The sequence below is a fragment of the Nannobrachium achirus genome (genome assembly GCF_963921795.1).
Source record: "Nannobrachium achirus genome assembly, chromosome: 3".
Lineage (NCBI taxonomy): Eukaryota > Metazoa > Chordata > Actinopteri > Myctophiformes > Myctophidae > Nannobrachium > Nannobrachium achirus.
In genome coordinates, this window is record NC_137812.1 from 51,422,203 (window position 1) to 51,438,552 (window position 16,350).

General features: G+C 43.9%; 1 protein-coding gene across 5 annotated transcripts in view; it reads right to left on the reverse strand.

The window, feature by feature from the left end:
- Positions 1-16,350, reverse strand: part of lrba (LPS-responsive vesicle trafficking, beach and anchor containing) — a 359,744-nt gene that overhangs the window by 42,080 nt on the left and 301,314 nt on the right. For all 5 annotated transcript variants that reach the window (XM_080722061.1, XM_080722063.1, XM_080722062.1 and 2 more), the window contains one exon: positions 8,701-8,868. In XM_080722061.1, coding sequence (XP_080578187.1) covers positions 8,701-8,868 — 168 coding nt within the window. The remainder of the gene's footprint in view (positions 1-8,700; positions 8,869-16,350) is intronic.

A 16,350-nucleotide genomic window follows, 5' to 3' on the forward strand; every position in this document is an offset into this window, starting at 1 on the left:
TACGTCTTCCTTGAGTACGTCCACGTATGTTTTTGTGGGACGTCCTTGCGACCGGTGCCCATGTGTTGGCTCCCACAGTACCAATTTGCTGGCTGGAAGCTCCTGGTGTCTTTGGCAGTGTCCTGCTAGTCTCATTCTTCTGGTGGCAATTTTCTCGCTTACCTTTGGTATTCCCTCATACAGGCTCCTGTTGGTAACATGTGCACTCCTGTTGATGTTGAGTACTGCACGCAACATTCTAGTGTAGCACCCGTCTAGAGACTTCTGCAGGGTTGGCTTCAGGGTCCAGCATTCACTGCCATAGAGGAGAACAGACTCCACCGTTGCAAAGAAGAAGCTAAGTTTGATTTGGCGGGGGAGGTTAGAGTTCCATACACTGTTCATGCCGTTCAGGGCCCTCCACGCGAGTGCCTTCCTTACTTTAAGGTCTTTCCAGATGATTAGCTTAACGTGCAACATTGTTTTCTCACTCAACAGTAAACAAACCAACATGAAGTTTAAGTGTATATAGACTATAGAGGGTATCTGCACATTTCTAAAGTGACAATTTAAGGACTTAAATACCTCTGAAATGACTCATTAAACATTGGCCAAATTGTCAAATAATAGAGGCAGAAATTGTGAAAATAGCCGATCTACATGCTCACAAGGCCTCGCGTTGCGAGGCGTTGTAATAGAACCGTTTTATACAAAATGTAATGCCTCAACTCTTAGTGCTCGTCAGGGTCGGGGGGTCCACAGTTAAAATATCATTATTTTGGGGGTCGCGCCTGAAAGGGTTGAGAACCTCTGAAGTAGACAACGACCAGGGTGCCGATATTGACCTCTGGTCTTAGGGTAGTAAACTCTGCAGTGCAGAGATTCCCAAGTACTGAGTGGAAGCCATTACCGTGGATGTGGCGTCCGTCATGTGTTTGAGTTGGCAATATTCCACTGACAATGTGCAAGTTTGGCTAATGACTCCGACTTATACGTACAAACCCATGAATTGCACTGCTGATAAACATGTGTGTTACTGTTGTTGCATTATGTGTTGTGTTGTGTTTTGTTTGCCCATTGTGAACAATACAACATTGTGTTGTATTTATGTTATATTGTGTTTGAATAAAATATCACTGATGTGCGTGTGTGTGTGTGTGTGTGTGTGTGTGTGTGTGTGTGTGTGTGTGTGTGTGTGTGTGTGTGTGTGTGTGTGTGTGCGCGCGTGTGTGGGGTGTGTGCGTGCGTGTGGCTTAGTAACCCAGTCAGCATCATATTTCTTCTATTTGATAATAACATGTTATTTGGATATCCAAGAGGAACACAACACAGTAGAGTTAATGTAAAACTAACTGGTAATCACATATTCTTCCATGTCTGTAGATAGAAATTAAACTGCATACATTTTGTTATAATTAGGATATGCCTTCTGGTGGAAAGTTGCGCTCTACTGAGCGCACCTTTTTAGAGCACCAGCTCCTCAGTCCTCAGGCAGTGGCCATTTTACACAATATTATTATTAGTAGGAAAACCTTTTATTTTTCAAAGGTCAATAAGACCTCGGCCTAGGGTCTCATTTATAATTGCATATTGTTAAGGATTTTATTATTATAATTTTTTTGTCTGATTGTTGCAAATGCATCAATCAGACAAAAACAGGCTAGTGAGAATCATATACCAACTGTCACCTAAAACTAGAGAAAATAAATCAATGTAACCTGCAGAAAACAGTGCTCTGATGTTAGCATTTACAGTAAGTAAATAAGAACCATTTTTTAAACAAGAACCCTGATCGTTACAATGGTCCTCCTCCAGCGTCGACATGTCGACCCCCATGCCATCCAGCAATGCGTGACCAAGTTGTCAGTGCAACACACAAGGTCAAAGACACTCGCTCCTACTCTGCCTACGGGAGCGTTTGCTTAGGCTAATGCAGAGACGAGGTCCCCCCTCCCATTACCAAAGTCGCTCAACCTGTATTCATTAAATTCTACCCTGCTTGACATTTATTAGGCTGGGGAAACGCGTGTAGAAGTGGGTGCGTCTAGGTCAGGGTGTCCTATCCCTATATGCCAATGTAATGCTCAGGTGATTATGTGAGTGGGGGGCCCTTCTACAAGGCCAATCTGTTTTGGGGGTGCTGGCCCGTGACTGATGAAGCCTCTCTATATTCTGTACATTTAAATGACTGAAGGTCCTGGGTTCTGACGCACCCCCGGGCCAGCTCGCTGATTTACTCCAGACACTCAACACGATGGCCCGGCGTGTAAAACATCCCGCTTTCATGCAAATCCACCCACAACAACGGTGGCTCTCCTGACTGAATAGAATAAATTAGGACAGCGTTTTAGTACTGATAACACCGAGCAGAACGTTGTGTGATTGGGGTGCTTGCTATTTATACAAAGCACTTTACAATGGAGGCAGCCATCTAGGGCCTGGACATGTTTTGTCTGTAGCTCTGTAACTGTATGTATCTCTGTATGTACTGTATGTACAGTACATCATCCATAAGGATCTCTGTCCACCAAAAAATAGATAAAATCACAGCGCAGCTCGCACTGCTACGTGCATGTACAGCACAGAGTACACAGCTCGGTTTATGCTGCTATGACAATCACAGCTCAGCAACATACTATGTGCACCAAAGGTCTGTCCATACTGTCTCCGACCAACAAACTTTTTGTCGAAGAGTTCAGACTTTCCGACGTGCAGCTTTCCGAACTCTAAGTCGGGTAATGCTTTTCAGAAGTTGCGATTGATGTAATTTCGTAGTTGAACCGGACCTTTCAGGCGAAAGGTTTGGTGGTCAGAGACAGTATGAACAGGCCTAAAAAGCTTCATCATTAGTGTGAGACTATGGTACTTGTCCGACTTTATTTCCATCTATCCATCTTTCTAGATAAACTTTTTTTTTGCCGCGCTACTCCTCCGTAGGGGTGAATTTTGCTAAGAGATACATTATTATTCCGGATATTGTGGAATATTTGTCTGGCTACGCGAGACTACGGTTTTGCTGACAACACCATGCTCTACCCACCCAGTGAGCTGCACATGGAAATGAAAGCTCTATCCCTGGCAGGGTTAGTGCCATGCTCTAACCACAGAGCTACAGGCAGGGTGGGTGGGAAGTTCCAGATTCACCATGAGTTGTTGGGATCCCTACACCACTAGTCTGTCCTACGACACACCTGAGTATATGTAACAGTACAATGGCCACAATGTGAATGTAGTCATTGGGAATCAAACTCAGACCCCTAGCAGAGTATACATGCTCTACCTGTTGAACTCCGTACAGGGAAACCTATGAAAATATTCAGCCTAATTGTCCGAGGGAAAAGGAAGACGCAGGGGCCCGGCGGTGGTGGAGACTGCAACTGTGGCTGCGTGTTGGAGCCTGGTTCATTCGCGTGGGTATACTCTCCTGTCTTCTGCCGAATTACGCAAAGCCTGGACAATTCAGACGGAGCTCTGTGTATTGTCGCTGCCGGGTGACGGCTGTGGGATTTTCCGTAATCAAATGTGAAAGAAGGGGGGAAACCCTGCAGGAGGAAGACGACGAGGAGGAGGAGAGCGGCACAGAGGAGGGCGTGTTTCTTTTTCAAGAGCCAATGCAGATGTGCAGGCATGCCATGCACAAGTGCACACATGCATGCGCAGGTGGGCGGGCATTCTACACAGAGGGGCACATGCACACATACACACGCACTCTCACACACACACACACACACACAGATGGGGTTTGACTCACGGCAGACGCAGGACAGGAAGTAATCATGGTCTACAAAAACACAGCAGTGGTCTCCCCGGTGTTCTCTAATCTGCCCTGAGATATTCCAAACACTACACCAACACACACACACACACGTCAGTCAGACACGCACACGCGCACACGCACGCACGCACACACACACACACACACACACACACACACACACACACACACACACACACACACACACACACACACACACACACACACACACACACACACACACACACACACGGGTAGACACAAAATGTTCTACATGTATGTGTACAGAGATATATCCAATGTATATTTACAGTACAATAGTCAATCACATATACAACATACATGCATACTGTATGTACAAACAAATCCACGTATCAGCACATGGTCTATGCAAATCTTGTGTGGTGTTGTAAAAGTGTGTGTGTGTGTGTGTGTGTGTGTGTGTGTGTGTGTGTGTGTGTGTGTCCTCTCCTACAGCTGCCAAGTAAGGGCTGGCAGGAACATAGAACCAGCTGCCCCTCAACCGCCATCCCCTACTTTTCCCAACACACACACACACACACACACACACACACACACACACACACACACACACACACACACACACACACACACACACACACACACACACACACACACACACACACACACACACACACACACACACACACACACACACACACACACACATATCCCCCTGACAGTACACAGCCGCGGTCACAGGCTGAAACAGTTGTCACTCAGTACAGCTGAACTCTGGGGACAACAGACAGACTGCCCCCCTCCCTATCACTGCACACACCCATAGAAATATAGTGATGAATACAATACACACTCACTCACTCCGTATTTTATTGTGAAAATACACACACACACACAGTCACACACACACACACACACACACACAGTCACACACACACACACAGTCACACACACACACACACACACACACACACACACACACACACACACACACACACACACACACACACACACACACACACACACACACACACACACACACACACACACACACACACACACACTCCCCTATTCACACACTTCCCTCTCCACCAGTGGTGTAAAGTAACTAAGTCAATTTAAGTACTGTACTTAAGTACAATTTTGAGGTATTTGTACTTTACTTGAGTATTTCCAATTTCCAATACTTTTACTTCTACTACACTACATCTCGGAGCCAAATAATGTACTTTTAGTCCACTACATGTATTTGAGAACTTTAGTTACTTTGTATATTGATTATTACTACAAAACATACATTAACCAATTCAGCCACATACATTTTGACCATTTGAAAATAGCCAATCCACAAGTTCACAATGCGTCACAATGCGACGCATTGTGAACTTGCAGATCTGCTATTTTCTAAAGATTTTCATACATCTGAAAACTTGAAATGCATGGGGCATTCTGCATAATGAGTACTTTTACTTTTGATACTTTAAGTACATTTTGATGCCCATACTTTTGTACTTTTACTCAAGTACATTTCGAATTCCGGAATTGTACTTCTATATTTCTATATTGCAGTTAATTAAGTAAAACATTTGAGTACCTTTTCCACCGCTGCTCGCCACACGCAGGCGAGGCCCCTGGCCCTGACAGGCCCCTGGTCCTGACAGGCCCCTGGCCCTGACAGGGCCCAGGTCTGGTACCCCGTTTCCGTCTACTCCGCAGACAGACCCGTTTCCTTCCGCACAAACACAACGCAGGAGACGGAGAGAGCGAGCGAGCTCCTCATGCAGCGCTCACTCTGCCTACCCCGGGTTTATTTAACTAATTACAGCGCTCAGACAGACAGCTGATTGCACTCACACAGCCCCGGCATGAGATGTAGAGCAGTGGTTCTCCACCATTTTCACCTCAATGAAAACGTCAATGTGTTTGGCCACAGAAAAGGTGTTGTGCCAAGGACGCCCATAAGGCAAGATTTATCAATATTTGTTCAAACAGCCAAAAATAAGATAGGGCTTAAAGGAGTAGTTCACCCCCAAAATGACTTTTTTTCTATTGATTAGTCACGCCATGGAGTTTTTTGTCACATTCCTAAGACAAAAATGTGATAACAATACATTTCGAAACGGGTCCCCATCCGGAATCAATGGGGGTAAATTTACTTAGGAATGTCTTAGGAATGTGACAAAAACCAAAAAATATTATTGAACTCTAATCTCCATGGCGTGACTAATCAATAGAAAAAAAGTCATTTTGGGGGTGAACTACTCCTTTAAGTGTTCTGTTGATCATTTTGCTGAGGATTCCCTTGCTGTGGTGGGGACGGCTCTAATAGGGCCAAAGCAGGCTTTACACCACACCACGTGATATGGCACTGCTACAAAGGTTTACAGCCTAACCATAAGCTAGGGTCTGGAACTCCAGGGCCACATTTCTGACACTATTATTTAGTCCTTCAGCTTAATGGGAACAGTGGAAGTGACTTCTGTGATTTCCATTACTTTTTTCCCCCCTCGGTTATGAAACTGCCATTGTCCCTGGTGTTTTTATATATATAGATCATGGACTCTCTTATTATTCATACACATTATATGTATATATGATATATACACTGTATATGTGGTCACTGTGCACACTGAAGAGTGGCCCTCCTTCATGCATGCACGGTCTGTGTGCTTATTACAGCCAGGGAGATGGGGTAGGTGGTGCTATTATAATGCACCTCAAATCACATGCAGCGTGCCCTGATGGCACCCCCCTGCGCCGAGCGAGGATTTATCAATCGCGTGGCTGTCGGAGCGGCTCAAAGGAAATAGGGGAGTGTCAGAGATCCAATTTGGTGCTGTGTGTGTGTGTGTGTGTGTGTGTGTGTGTGTGTGTGTGTGTGTGTGTGTGTGTGTGTGTGTGTGTGTGTGTGTGTTAAGTAGGAGACTGGGGTAATGGACCTGGGGTGTGGAAATGACCACTGCACCTTGGTAATGAATCTGCATGTGCGTGTGGTTGTTTGAGAGAGTGTGCGCGCGTGTGTGTGTGTCTGTGTGTGTGTGTGTGTGTGTGTGTGTGTGTGTGTGTGTGTGTGTGTGTGTGCGTGCACGTGTGTGTGTGTGTGTGTGTGTGTGTGTGTGTGTGTGTGTGTGTGTGTGTGTGTGTGTGTGTGTGTGTGTGTGCGTGCGGCGCCGTGCGCGTGTATGTGCACGTCGTAGCTAAAGGCCAAAGCACATCTGGATGGGAATTAGGGTGAATGAGGTGATAAATCATGGCTCTGCCCTGGGTGCCCGCAATGCTCTACTCACTGAGCATGAAGGGCAGAGAAACAGCCCAACTCATCCCCATCCACAGCTTAATGCTATCAGGAAACACACACACACACACACACACACACACACACACACACACACACACACACACACACACACACACACACACACAACGACACGCGCACACACACACACACACACACCATTATACACATATCATACACATTGAATATTTTAGAATGAGGGTCAGAAAAAAAAAGTTACGAGACAAATGCATACACACACTTCATAAAATGTGCTATGAAAACTGTAGTAAATTAAAGCTTCTGTTACAATGCACGTGCACCAAGTACACACACACACACACACACACACACACACACACACACACACACACACACACACACACACACACACACACACACACACACACACACACACACACACACACACACACACACACAAAAGGGAGACTGTTACGTTTGGCACCTCCAGATAGTTACTGTATACGCATAGAGTATGGCTGCTGGGAGTATCATTCCATCTTTAGATTGGGGTCAACAACCACTCTGGCTAGCTGCCCCTTTACCACACTCTGGGGGAGATGTCAGCCAGCACTTATAGCCTGTAGCAGGCTAGTATTTTTCTTTTCTTCATTTTAGAAGAGTGTTACGTGTTGTTGCTTTAGGGTGGGCATAGCCGTGTGCGTGTGTGTGTGAGCGTGTGTGTGTAACGGTTTAAAGTGAATGGGATGAATAATAGATGAAAGCAGCAGGGGGAGGTTTTAAGGCGTTAAAATGGAGCACTTGGTGTAGTGCATTCTGAGGTATCACAGACAGGAGGGAGAAAGGCTTTGCTCAGCAGTTGCCGCTGCCAGTGCCGACAGACTGTTAGATTAGCTCTCATCTAGCACACCACTACTGTCCAATGTAACACGGCTAATGGCATCGATAATCTCCCCTAAAGCGTGGAGGTAATAAACGGATGCATGCCTCAGTAATGTATCCAGATTAAGAATGCGAAAGCTAAAGTACAGTATGCTTAAGGGATATTCCTCTTACACATCACGAGTGAACCAGGAACTTGAATCAGCAATCGTGCAGTGCAGCAATTAAGGTGTCAGCGAGTATGTCTAGGGTGTAGAGTGTGTATTAGGGCTGTGTGATTATGGACGGATGGATGTTTAAAGAAAATAAAACAAAACAATAATAATTATTATTATAATTATATAGAGCATATACAATTATATATAGTGTATATATCCCAAATTGTAAACAAAACATGGTTTATTTTCTTTTTGGTTAGACAAAATAAAATGTCAATCTGCTGGTCAGGGATAAAGCACCGCTCTAGATTGTTTTTTCTATTCCAAATGATACCAGAACAATTCACAGAATAATGTTCCTCTGAGGTATTCTGGAATGTTCAGACAAAAAGGAAAAATGAATATTTGTATCCTGTGTGTTGAGCATGATGTCATTTCTGTTGGGACGGCTGTGCAATTTGTGTCGTGACTAAGCATAAAAGAGAGACAATTTGAACGATTCTGTCGGTACGCCGACAAAAAATGTCCAACTAAAGACAGGATGTAGTTCGTACAAAGAGCTGTCAGCCTGGGTCACGGATCAGAAACATTTCATCGTTCGCCCCTTGTGAATCTGAAAATGTTGATGCAGATTGTGATTTTCATATAGTGTGTGTGTGTGTGTTGGGGGGGGGGGGTGCCCTCCTGACCTCTCGTAGCATGGGGTCGCTGATGGAGCTGAGGTTGACTGTTCCTTCATATGTCAGATAGTAGAAGACATTAAGGGCTCTGGCGGCTTCAACTCCCTGCTGCTTGTAGCCGAAGATCAGGTCAATCCACTGGTGGAGCTGGCATGACACAAACTCACTCTCCAGAGCCTAGGGAGACAACAGAGGGTTATAAGCTTAATTTAGTCCAGCACATATAGCAGTGTGGTTTAGCAGAACTAGATTATCCAGCACAATGCAGTTCAGTTATTCACTCAAACTGAATTGTTTGGTTTGTTTTTAAAGGCTCAACAGTTAATGGTACTTATATTCACAGAACCACCAGAACAGACGGGGGCTTGAGTTGATAACAGCTCCCCTCAATCACTCATGAACCTCTGAGCAACCATCAGCTGGGTAAAGCTGGATATGAATTTCCCCCGCTGTACTAATAAAGGTTTACCTTATATAAGGTAATGAGATAGGGAGTAAATGGCTCAATATAGTGTAAAACAGGCAATAACAGCCACACAATACAAAGTTGTTTACAGGCAAAAAAGAATGCTACATCCTAAAACTGTCGAAGTCTTTAATCATGCTCACGGTCATTTTTGCATCCAGTCATCAAACCACACTTATCTCTAATCACTTGCACTCAAAGATGAGTTCCTCAGCAAAAAACCCCACACAATTTTCTTCTCATTACTCCCACGACAACAAGACTAGGCCTCGTGCCTTCTACAATGAACCAAAACGAACGCAAACCCCGCGGCCGATCATTTGAAAACATCAAGACATTATAGGAGCTCTTGTAGCTCATTAGGGAACCATTTCAGGCTTCCCACTCCGTTTCCTTTCTTTCCTTATGGTGGGTGGACTGGAGCAGCATGTTGCCATACTGTTGTTGAGGACGTCTGTGCATCACCATAACACTGAGATACAAGCTGTTTTCTCTCCTCATTAGCCGGCAAAGGAGGGAAGAGAAACATTTATGGTTTCCTCGTAAAAACAGGCAATTGTGTTAATTTGTGTAAAGCTGTCGGCGAACAAAAGAGCTCCTCTAAACACGTCCAAATTAGAATGAGACGGCCCTTGATTGTCATTGCTGCCTTGTGTCACATTAATTTGTGACAAAACATTAGCCCGCGCTGCACTTAAATGGCAATTTATATCATTTAGATTTTTTTACGGCCGCGGCCAGCGCATCGCTCACTTAAATGTGACTTTGTTGACAGGTCATTCTGCATCTAATTCGCTTCCCCACTCGCTTAATTACAACTTTCAATCAAGGCGGAAGGCTCTGGAAAGGAGGCAGTTGGACTTTGTCAGCGACAAGGTTAGCATCACGTTTGCTCTGACAGCGTGGGACTGCTTGCTTCTGTGAGGCCAGGCTTTTGGTCTTTTGAAATGTCAAAGGCCACATTTAAGATTTAGATTTCATATCCACAGATATAAAACGCATCCATAAATGTGACTAAATGATATAGTAGAGTCCTCTGTACCAACCGTATCTCACAGAGATATAAGGCAGATAAACATCTCTCTGTGTTTTTCTCAGACTGTGTTGACTGATGGTTGGCTTGACAGAAGTGGCAGAGTCTTTGATGGTGGAACTGGCAAAGTTCCTGCATAATGATTCAATGATCAGAGCCCTGAAAAATATCACTGAAGAATCCTCTGGTATTTTCTGCTTCCCAGAGAAAACTCTGCGGCAACAGAAGCAACGAAAGGTCTCAAGAGTGGAGAAATGGGAGAATGTTTTCACAGTTATTTTAACACTCAGTTTTACTGTGTAGTACGCAGGATATTTGTCATAGGTGGAGAACTTAGTTGACTTGTTACAAATATTGCTCTTATAAGAACAATAATGTCCGCAAGCACACTGGATCATCCTCGATATATATATATATATATGCCAAACATCTACGCAACAAAACCATTACAGAATATTGCAGGCACTGTCAGCGGTCTGAATTACCCCGTTGCAGATCGGCGTACAAACTCAAGAATTGCTCACACTATTCTGCCATTGTACTATTTCATACACATTTTAATGAAATTATTTGAGTCGCACACAGTCTAGCGTGAGTCTTTTTTCTTTTCTTTTTTTAACTGCAAGCACACACCTGCCGAGAGGGAGAGAAAAATAGAGCTAGTGAATGTGAGAAAGGAGAGTGTGTATATATAGCCCATTTCACATTTCTGTACAAGAGTAGGCTAAGCTATATACAAATATTATTATATAATAGGATGACATGCTATGGAAACTGGTAAGCTATCTCTGCTCCTGGCCTTGATGTTTCAGTCTGTCATCGTCTGTCACAGTCCATGTTAGGGGCGGCCCCTTCTGTTTATCACTTATTGCTGTGGAAACAGCCTTCGGCTGCAACTTGGTGCTCGGATGTGGACTGTCCAGCTGCAAACCACAGTTTTAGGATTCTGTTGCAAGGGGTTGCAAGTTGTGGCGTTGCAAGTCATTGGTCTGGACTGGGCTTGCGGATGGAGAGAGATTGGTCCCCTCCCTCAGTGTGCTCCACTCCACAAGGTAACTGTTAAAGGAGGGGAACTAAGGAAAAATAGGGAGTAAAAAGCATACTATCCATTAAGATAAACAGAAAGTCTCAGGAGCCACAGAGAGGCTCAGTCTGCCTGTCTGTCCCTAACGATGTCAGCACACTTATAGTGTGTCTTTTATGTGAAAGGATCCGTGTCAGCAGGCAGAACTTTTTATTAATACTACAGAGAAATGCCTCTTTACTCAAAGTCAATTTAATACATGGGTGTCTGGGGACCTGGCCGTGTGTGTGTGTGTGTGTGTGTGTGTGTGTGTGTGTGTGTGTGTGTGTGTGTGTGTGTGTGTGTGTGTGTGTGTGCATGTATTTGTAAGTATGTATGTACAGTATGTATGCTGCCTCATTAAGTGTGCATGTCTGTGTGTGTGTGTATGAGAGAGAGAGCATGTGCATGAGCTCAGTTCATTATGTGCTAAGACTGACCTCTGACGGGCCTTGCTCTGCTGTTTCTAAAACTAATGCTGGGTCTGATGGGCATTTAATGTGCTCTGCAATCTCCTGTCAGTCAGACACGCCAAACAAAGAGCAGGCCGCCCCTCCAGAGACACGCCTTTATGCTAATCACCAGCGTCTACCATTTGTTTGGGGAGGGCAAAAAAGAGGAAAGGGACTGATGCGTGTGTGTGTGAAGTTTGAATTAATGACTGGGCATCTCGAAACAAGACCCTGAAGTAATAGTTAAGTAGTGTGTGTGTGTGTGTGTGTGTGTGTGCGTGCGTGCGTGCGTGCGTGCGTGCGTGCGTGCGTGCGTGCGTGCGTGCGTGCGTGCGTGCGTGCGTGCATGTATGTGTGAGTACCGTATGCCCTTATGTGTATTTGCATGCATGTATATTTAAAGTCTTGCTTATGTACCGTGTGCATCTTGCATGTCTGTGTTTGCTTTGTTTGTCAGTATCTGTCTCCAGAAAGAGGCCCAGTAGTAATCACTGAGCTGTGTGTGTGTGTGTGTGTGTGTGTGTGTGTGTGTGTGTGTGTGTGTGTGTGTGTGTGTGTGTGTGTGTGTGTGTGTGTGTGGTGGGTATTGTGTGTATAAGCGAGCTATTACAGTACATTCTTGTGCGTGTACACTTATGTGTCCCGGTAATACAAGTGGTTGAATCGCAGTGCATGTCAGATCTTTGTATTTGTTTGGTCTATCATTATCTGTCTGCAGAAAGTGGCCCATGTAGTCATGGTTGAGTAGAACTTCAACCTCAATGGACTCTACCCAGTGATTCAGACAGTGTTTGGCTGCGCCTGAGGGGCCGTGCTGTAAACTGGCTTGATGGAGTCTCTTCAAAGCATTTTCATTCTGCACTTAAAAGCAGAGAAAACCCAGAGTGGATTCCGTAGTGCACAGTCAAATCCAGAGTGTCCATTTAACTCTAGACCATAAATTGACCCTTACTGGTCCACATTTACACTCTCAGAGGGAGATGAACAGTCTGGAGTCTGTGTACACGCACGCCCCCCACCACCCCATAGACTCAGCTGCTCAGCAGTCAGACTGGAGGGGGAAAGAGGGAATAAAATTACAGTTAAACAAGAGCTTAGTCATTTGTTTGTTTGGGGGAAAATAAACAAAAGATGATTGCATGCACGGTCCATCGTTAAGTAGCTTACACTAATCATATTTTAATCGTGTTCTATTGCCTTTATCTACAGTAATATAACCCCAAGACTGCTGCGGTTGTTGTTGAATGCAGACCTTTTTGTTAGATTAAAAGTATGTTAATTGAAATATTCACACTGTACTTGACCAACACAGTTACACATCATCGCTGTCGGGTGGAAACCTTGTCCAATACTGTTATTTGTCAGGAAGTGGAGAAATATATATTTGCAAAAGCATCATACCGTAGGTTCTTTCATCAGAAAGGGGACCAATTATTTTAACACTTAGAACACCTAGTGACGTCACCGTTCAACACGGAACATGGATGGTGGTTAGGTTAGTAATGAGTGGGACAAAACATGAAGAACGTCTATGTAAGAACTGAAAACAGTAGTATATTATTATATTATTAGCCTTATTTTAATTGCGGTGAAAACCGGGACAATTTGGTAGTGAATGCTGAAATCTGGGACATTTTAGTGTTCTACAGATAGTACTTGTCGACACAGCTTGAAACCCGGGACAATCCCGGACAAAGCGGCATGTCTGGTCACCGTATGCTAAGTATATGTCCATAGCACTACAGAACACAGGCATATGTACCGGCTAACCTCAAAGTGGAGCAGATGTGCTGGTGTCTCCCAAATGCAGCTCCACATTGTCTGCACACTGCAGCAGAAGGCTGGAGCAGATAGTGGATTCCTGAGGTGGGATGAGCTGCCACTTCTGAGGAAACCCAGTCGCGGGGTTATTGATGGGCCAATTAGTAGCTAGCGTGTGTGTCATCCACCAACCATGGGGGACGCCGGGATAATTAATGAATAATTTAGCGTGCCTTTATGTAAATGCTCGGCAGGGGGTGGAAGTCGGTGGAAATCCCTGCACGTCTATTGTTGTAGCTTTGACAAAGTGCAGTTGTGAAAAATAGGGAGTCCCTTTTGTTGTTGTTGCTGTTGTGCTGTGCTGTTGGATTTTGTAAGGCGACAGTAATACCGTATTGCATTAACGGTCAGTTAAGCAAGCGTTTCGTTCCAAAATGCAATGTTTTAATGTGTGAAATTCATTCATATGTTAGTATTAGATGATATCCTCCAACATAAATGTTTTAATAAAAACATCTTTTCAAACATGACAACATACAATATTTTAGGTCCAACTCTATTTCCTGTTGTAGTGTTTACTAATATTAATAGCTGACAGAAAAACTTAAAAGTCTTCCTGGAAACCATTAAAATGCTGAAAAACTATTTTGCAAAGTCAGTATAATATAATAATACTTGCCCTCCCAAGTAAAACATATTTTGGGCCAATATGGTCTTAAGTCTTAAGATTACTCGTAACCTTCATGCCAAGAATCATTCCGTATGATACTAATTTATTTAAAAAGGTGGGTGTGTCCATTTCAAATGAAACTTCTCAAACACCAAAATGAGATTGAAAACTATTTTTCTCCCATCAAAGCCATCAAGCATGTTCAATTGTGTATGAATGATTCCTGTCCTTGCATTTCTCGTGCAGGAAAACGCTGTTGGGAGTAATTTGCTTTCATGCTTATTGAGCTGGCCGGCAGTTTTCTGTGGTTTGTGGATTCCAATGAAAATACATCATAATGAACCTGCCTTCTCTGCCCTGTTGAGTCTCGGGTTACCCTGCCTACAGATGTTACGGGAAAAAGAAAAAGCTAGAGGCGTAGAGCGAACACAAACACCCCAAATATCCTCTAGTCTGTTTTACATAGCAGTCAGTTAGCAGAAGCCCTTATCCAGGGTGGGAGGGCAGATAAAAGTCCTAATGCCTCGATCAAGGCCACTTTAGACACTTGAACACCTATTCTGGGCATGCAATAATAGGTGAATATTCAGCTAAAATAAACCAACGTTCGCCTACAAAATGTTGCGTTGCGCTTTTGTTTGTTTTTTTGAGAAATTATTTGTCTGGCTTTTCTGCTTTTATTGATAGATTGTCAGGAAACAAGGATAGAGAGTCGGGGAGTGACATGCAGCAAATGGTCTGGTCGGCTGCTTGTGGTGACTTATGGTATGTGCACTAACCACTAGGTCGCTGGGCGTCCCATGATCGGCTATATTTGGCAATGACATTTGGTATGAAGGGGAAAAACTTGGAACCAAGTAAAGACCCCCTTCAATGAAGTATATACTGTAGGATTTAAGTGGTTAAAAAGACACAGGTGGGGACTGGACTTTGGAAAGCTGTGAAATCTTGCAATGCAAATACACTTGGTTGGAGTTATATTGTACAAGCCTATGATTCGCACAGGTACAACATATTATTGTAAACCATTTACCATTGCATTAATCAGCAACGACAACACTGCACACTTCACTTAAAATCTCCTGAATTCCCAATTAACTTAAAATGCTGTTATGATACAACAAACACAAATACTGTATGATAGTACATCTGATTCTTATGCAATGGGGAGATTTTCACAAAGTACTTCCACAGTATTTTTGTGCACTTACAAGTACATTGGGTTAACCCAGGGGTTTATACATCAGAATAAGACCATTGTACATGGAATAAGTCACATTCCCCATATTTTCCTATTTTTATTTTTCAATCTTGAACTACCCTATTATACCCAACCTAAACGTGTACTTACTATTGGTCTGCATTAACTGTATTGAGCCTGGGAGTGACGTGCTGTGTGTGTGTGTGTGTGTGTGTGTGTGTGTGTGTGTGTGTGTGTGTGTGTGTGTGTGCGTGTGCGTGTGCGTGTGCGTGTACATGCACCCTCAATCTTGTGGTTTGTGGTCAAGCTTTATGGTCTGGTTGAAGGTGGGATTTGACTGCGGCCTTAACGAGGTGCCACCGAGCGCTTTCCTTCTTACCTCACAGACCCTAAAAAACCTTTTTAAGGACTTATGGAGAGTTGTCTGTAAGGACGTTAAAATGTCACTTAACAAATCAATCCGCTCATTTGCATGCCAATTGAGTATGTGTGTGTGTGTGTGTGTGTGTGTGTGTGTGTGTGTGTGTGTGTGTGTGTGTGTGTGTGTGTGTGTGTGTGTCACTAATGGTGTGGGTGTGTAATCCAACGCATGTGGTGTCTATGGTAGTGTGAGTGGCAGGCTGACTGTTACTTATTGATTAGGGCAGAATTAGGGTGGACACTTGTCAGGTCTCTATGTGGGAACGAGCTGGTCACACTACAAACATGCTGGACATAATCTTGCTCAGTATAATAATAATAATAATAATATCTGGGACTTATATAGCGCTTTTCTTAATACTCAAAGACGCTTAACATTGGGCCTACGGGGGCTAGGGGGAGGGAAGCTAAAAACAACTTTATTAGGAACAAATATACTAATAAAAATTATAGAAAGAGTACAAAAGAGAAAACATTCAAAAAAACATCAAGAATAAAACAAGAGTTAAAAAGGAAGTCAACTGGGGAAGGCAATTTGGAACAGGTGGGTTTTCAAGGCAGTTTTGAAGGCAGGGAGGGAGGGGGCATCTCTG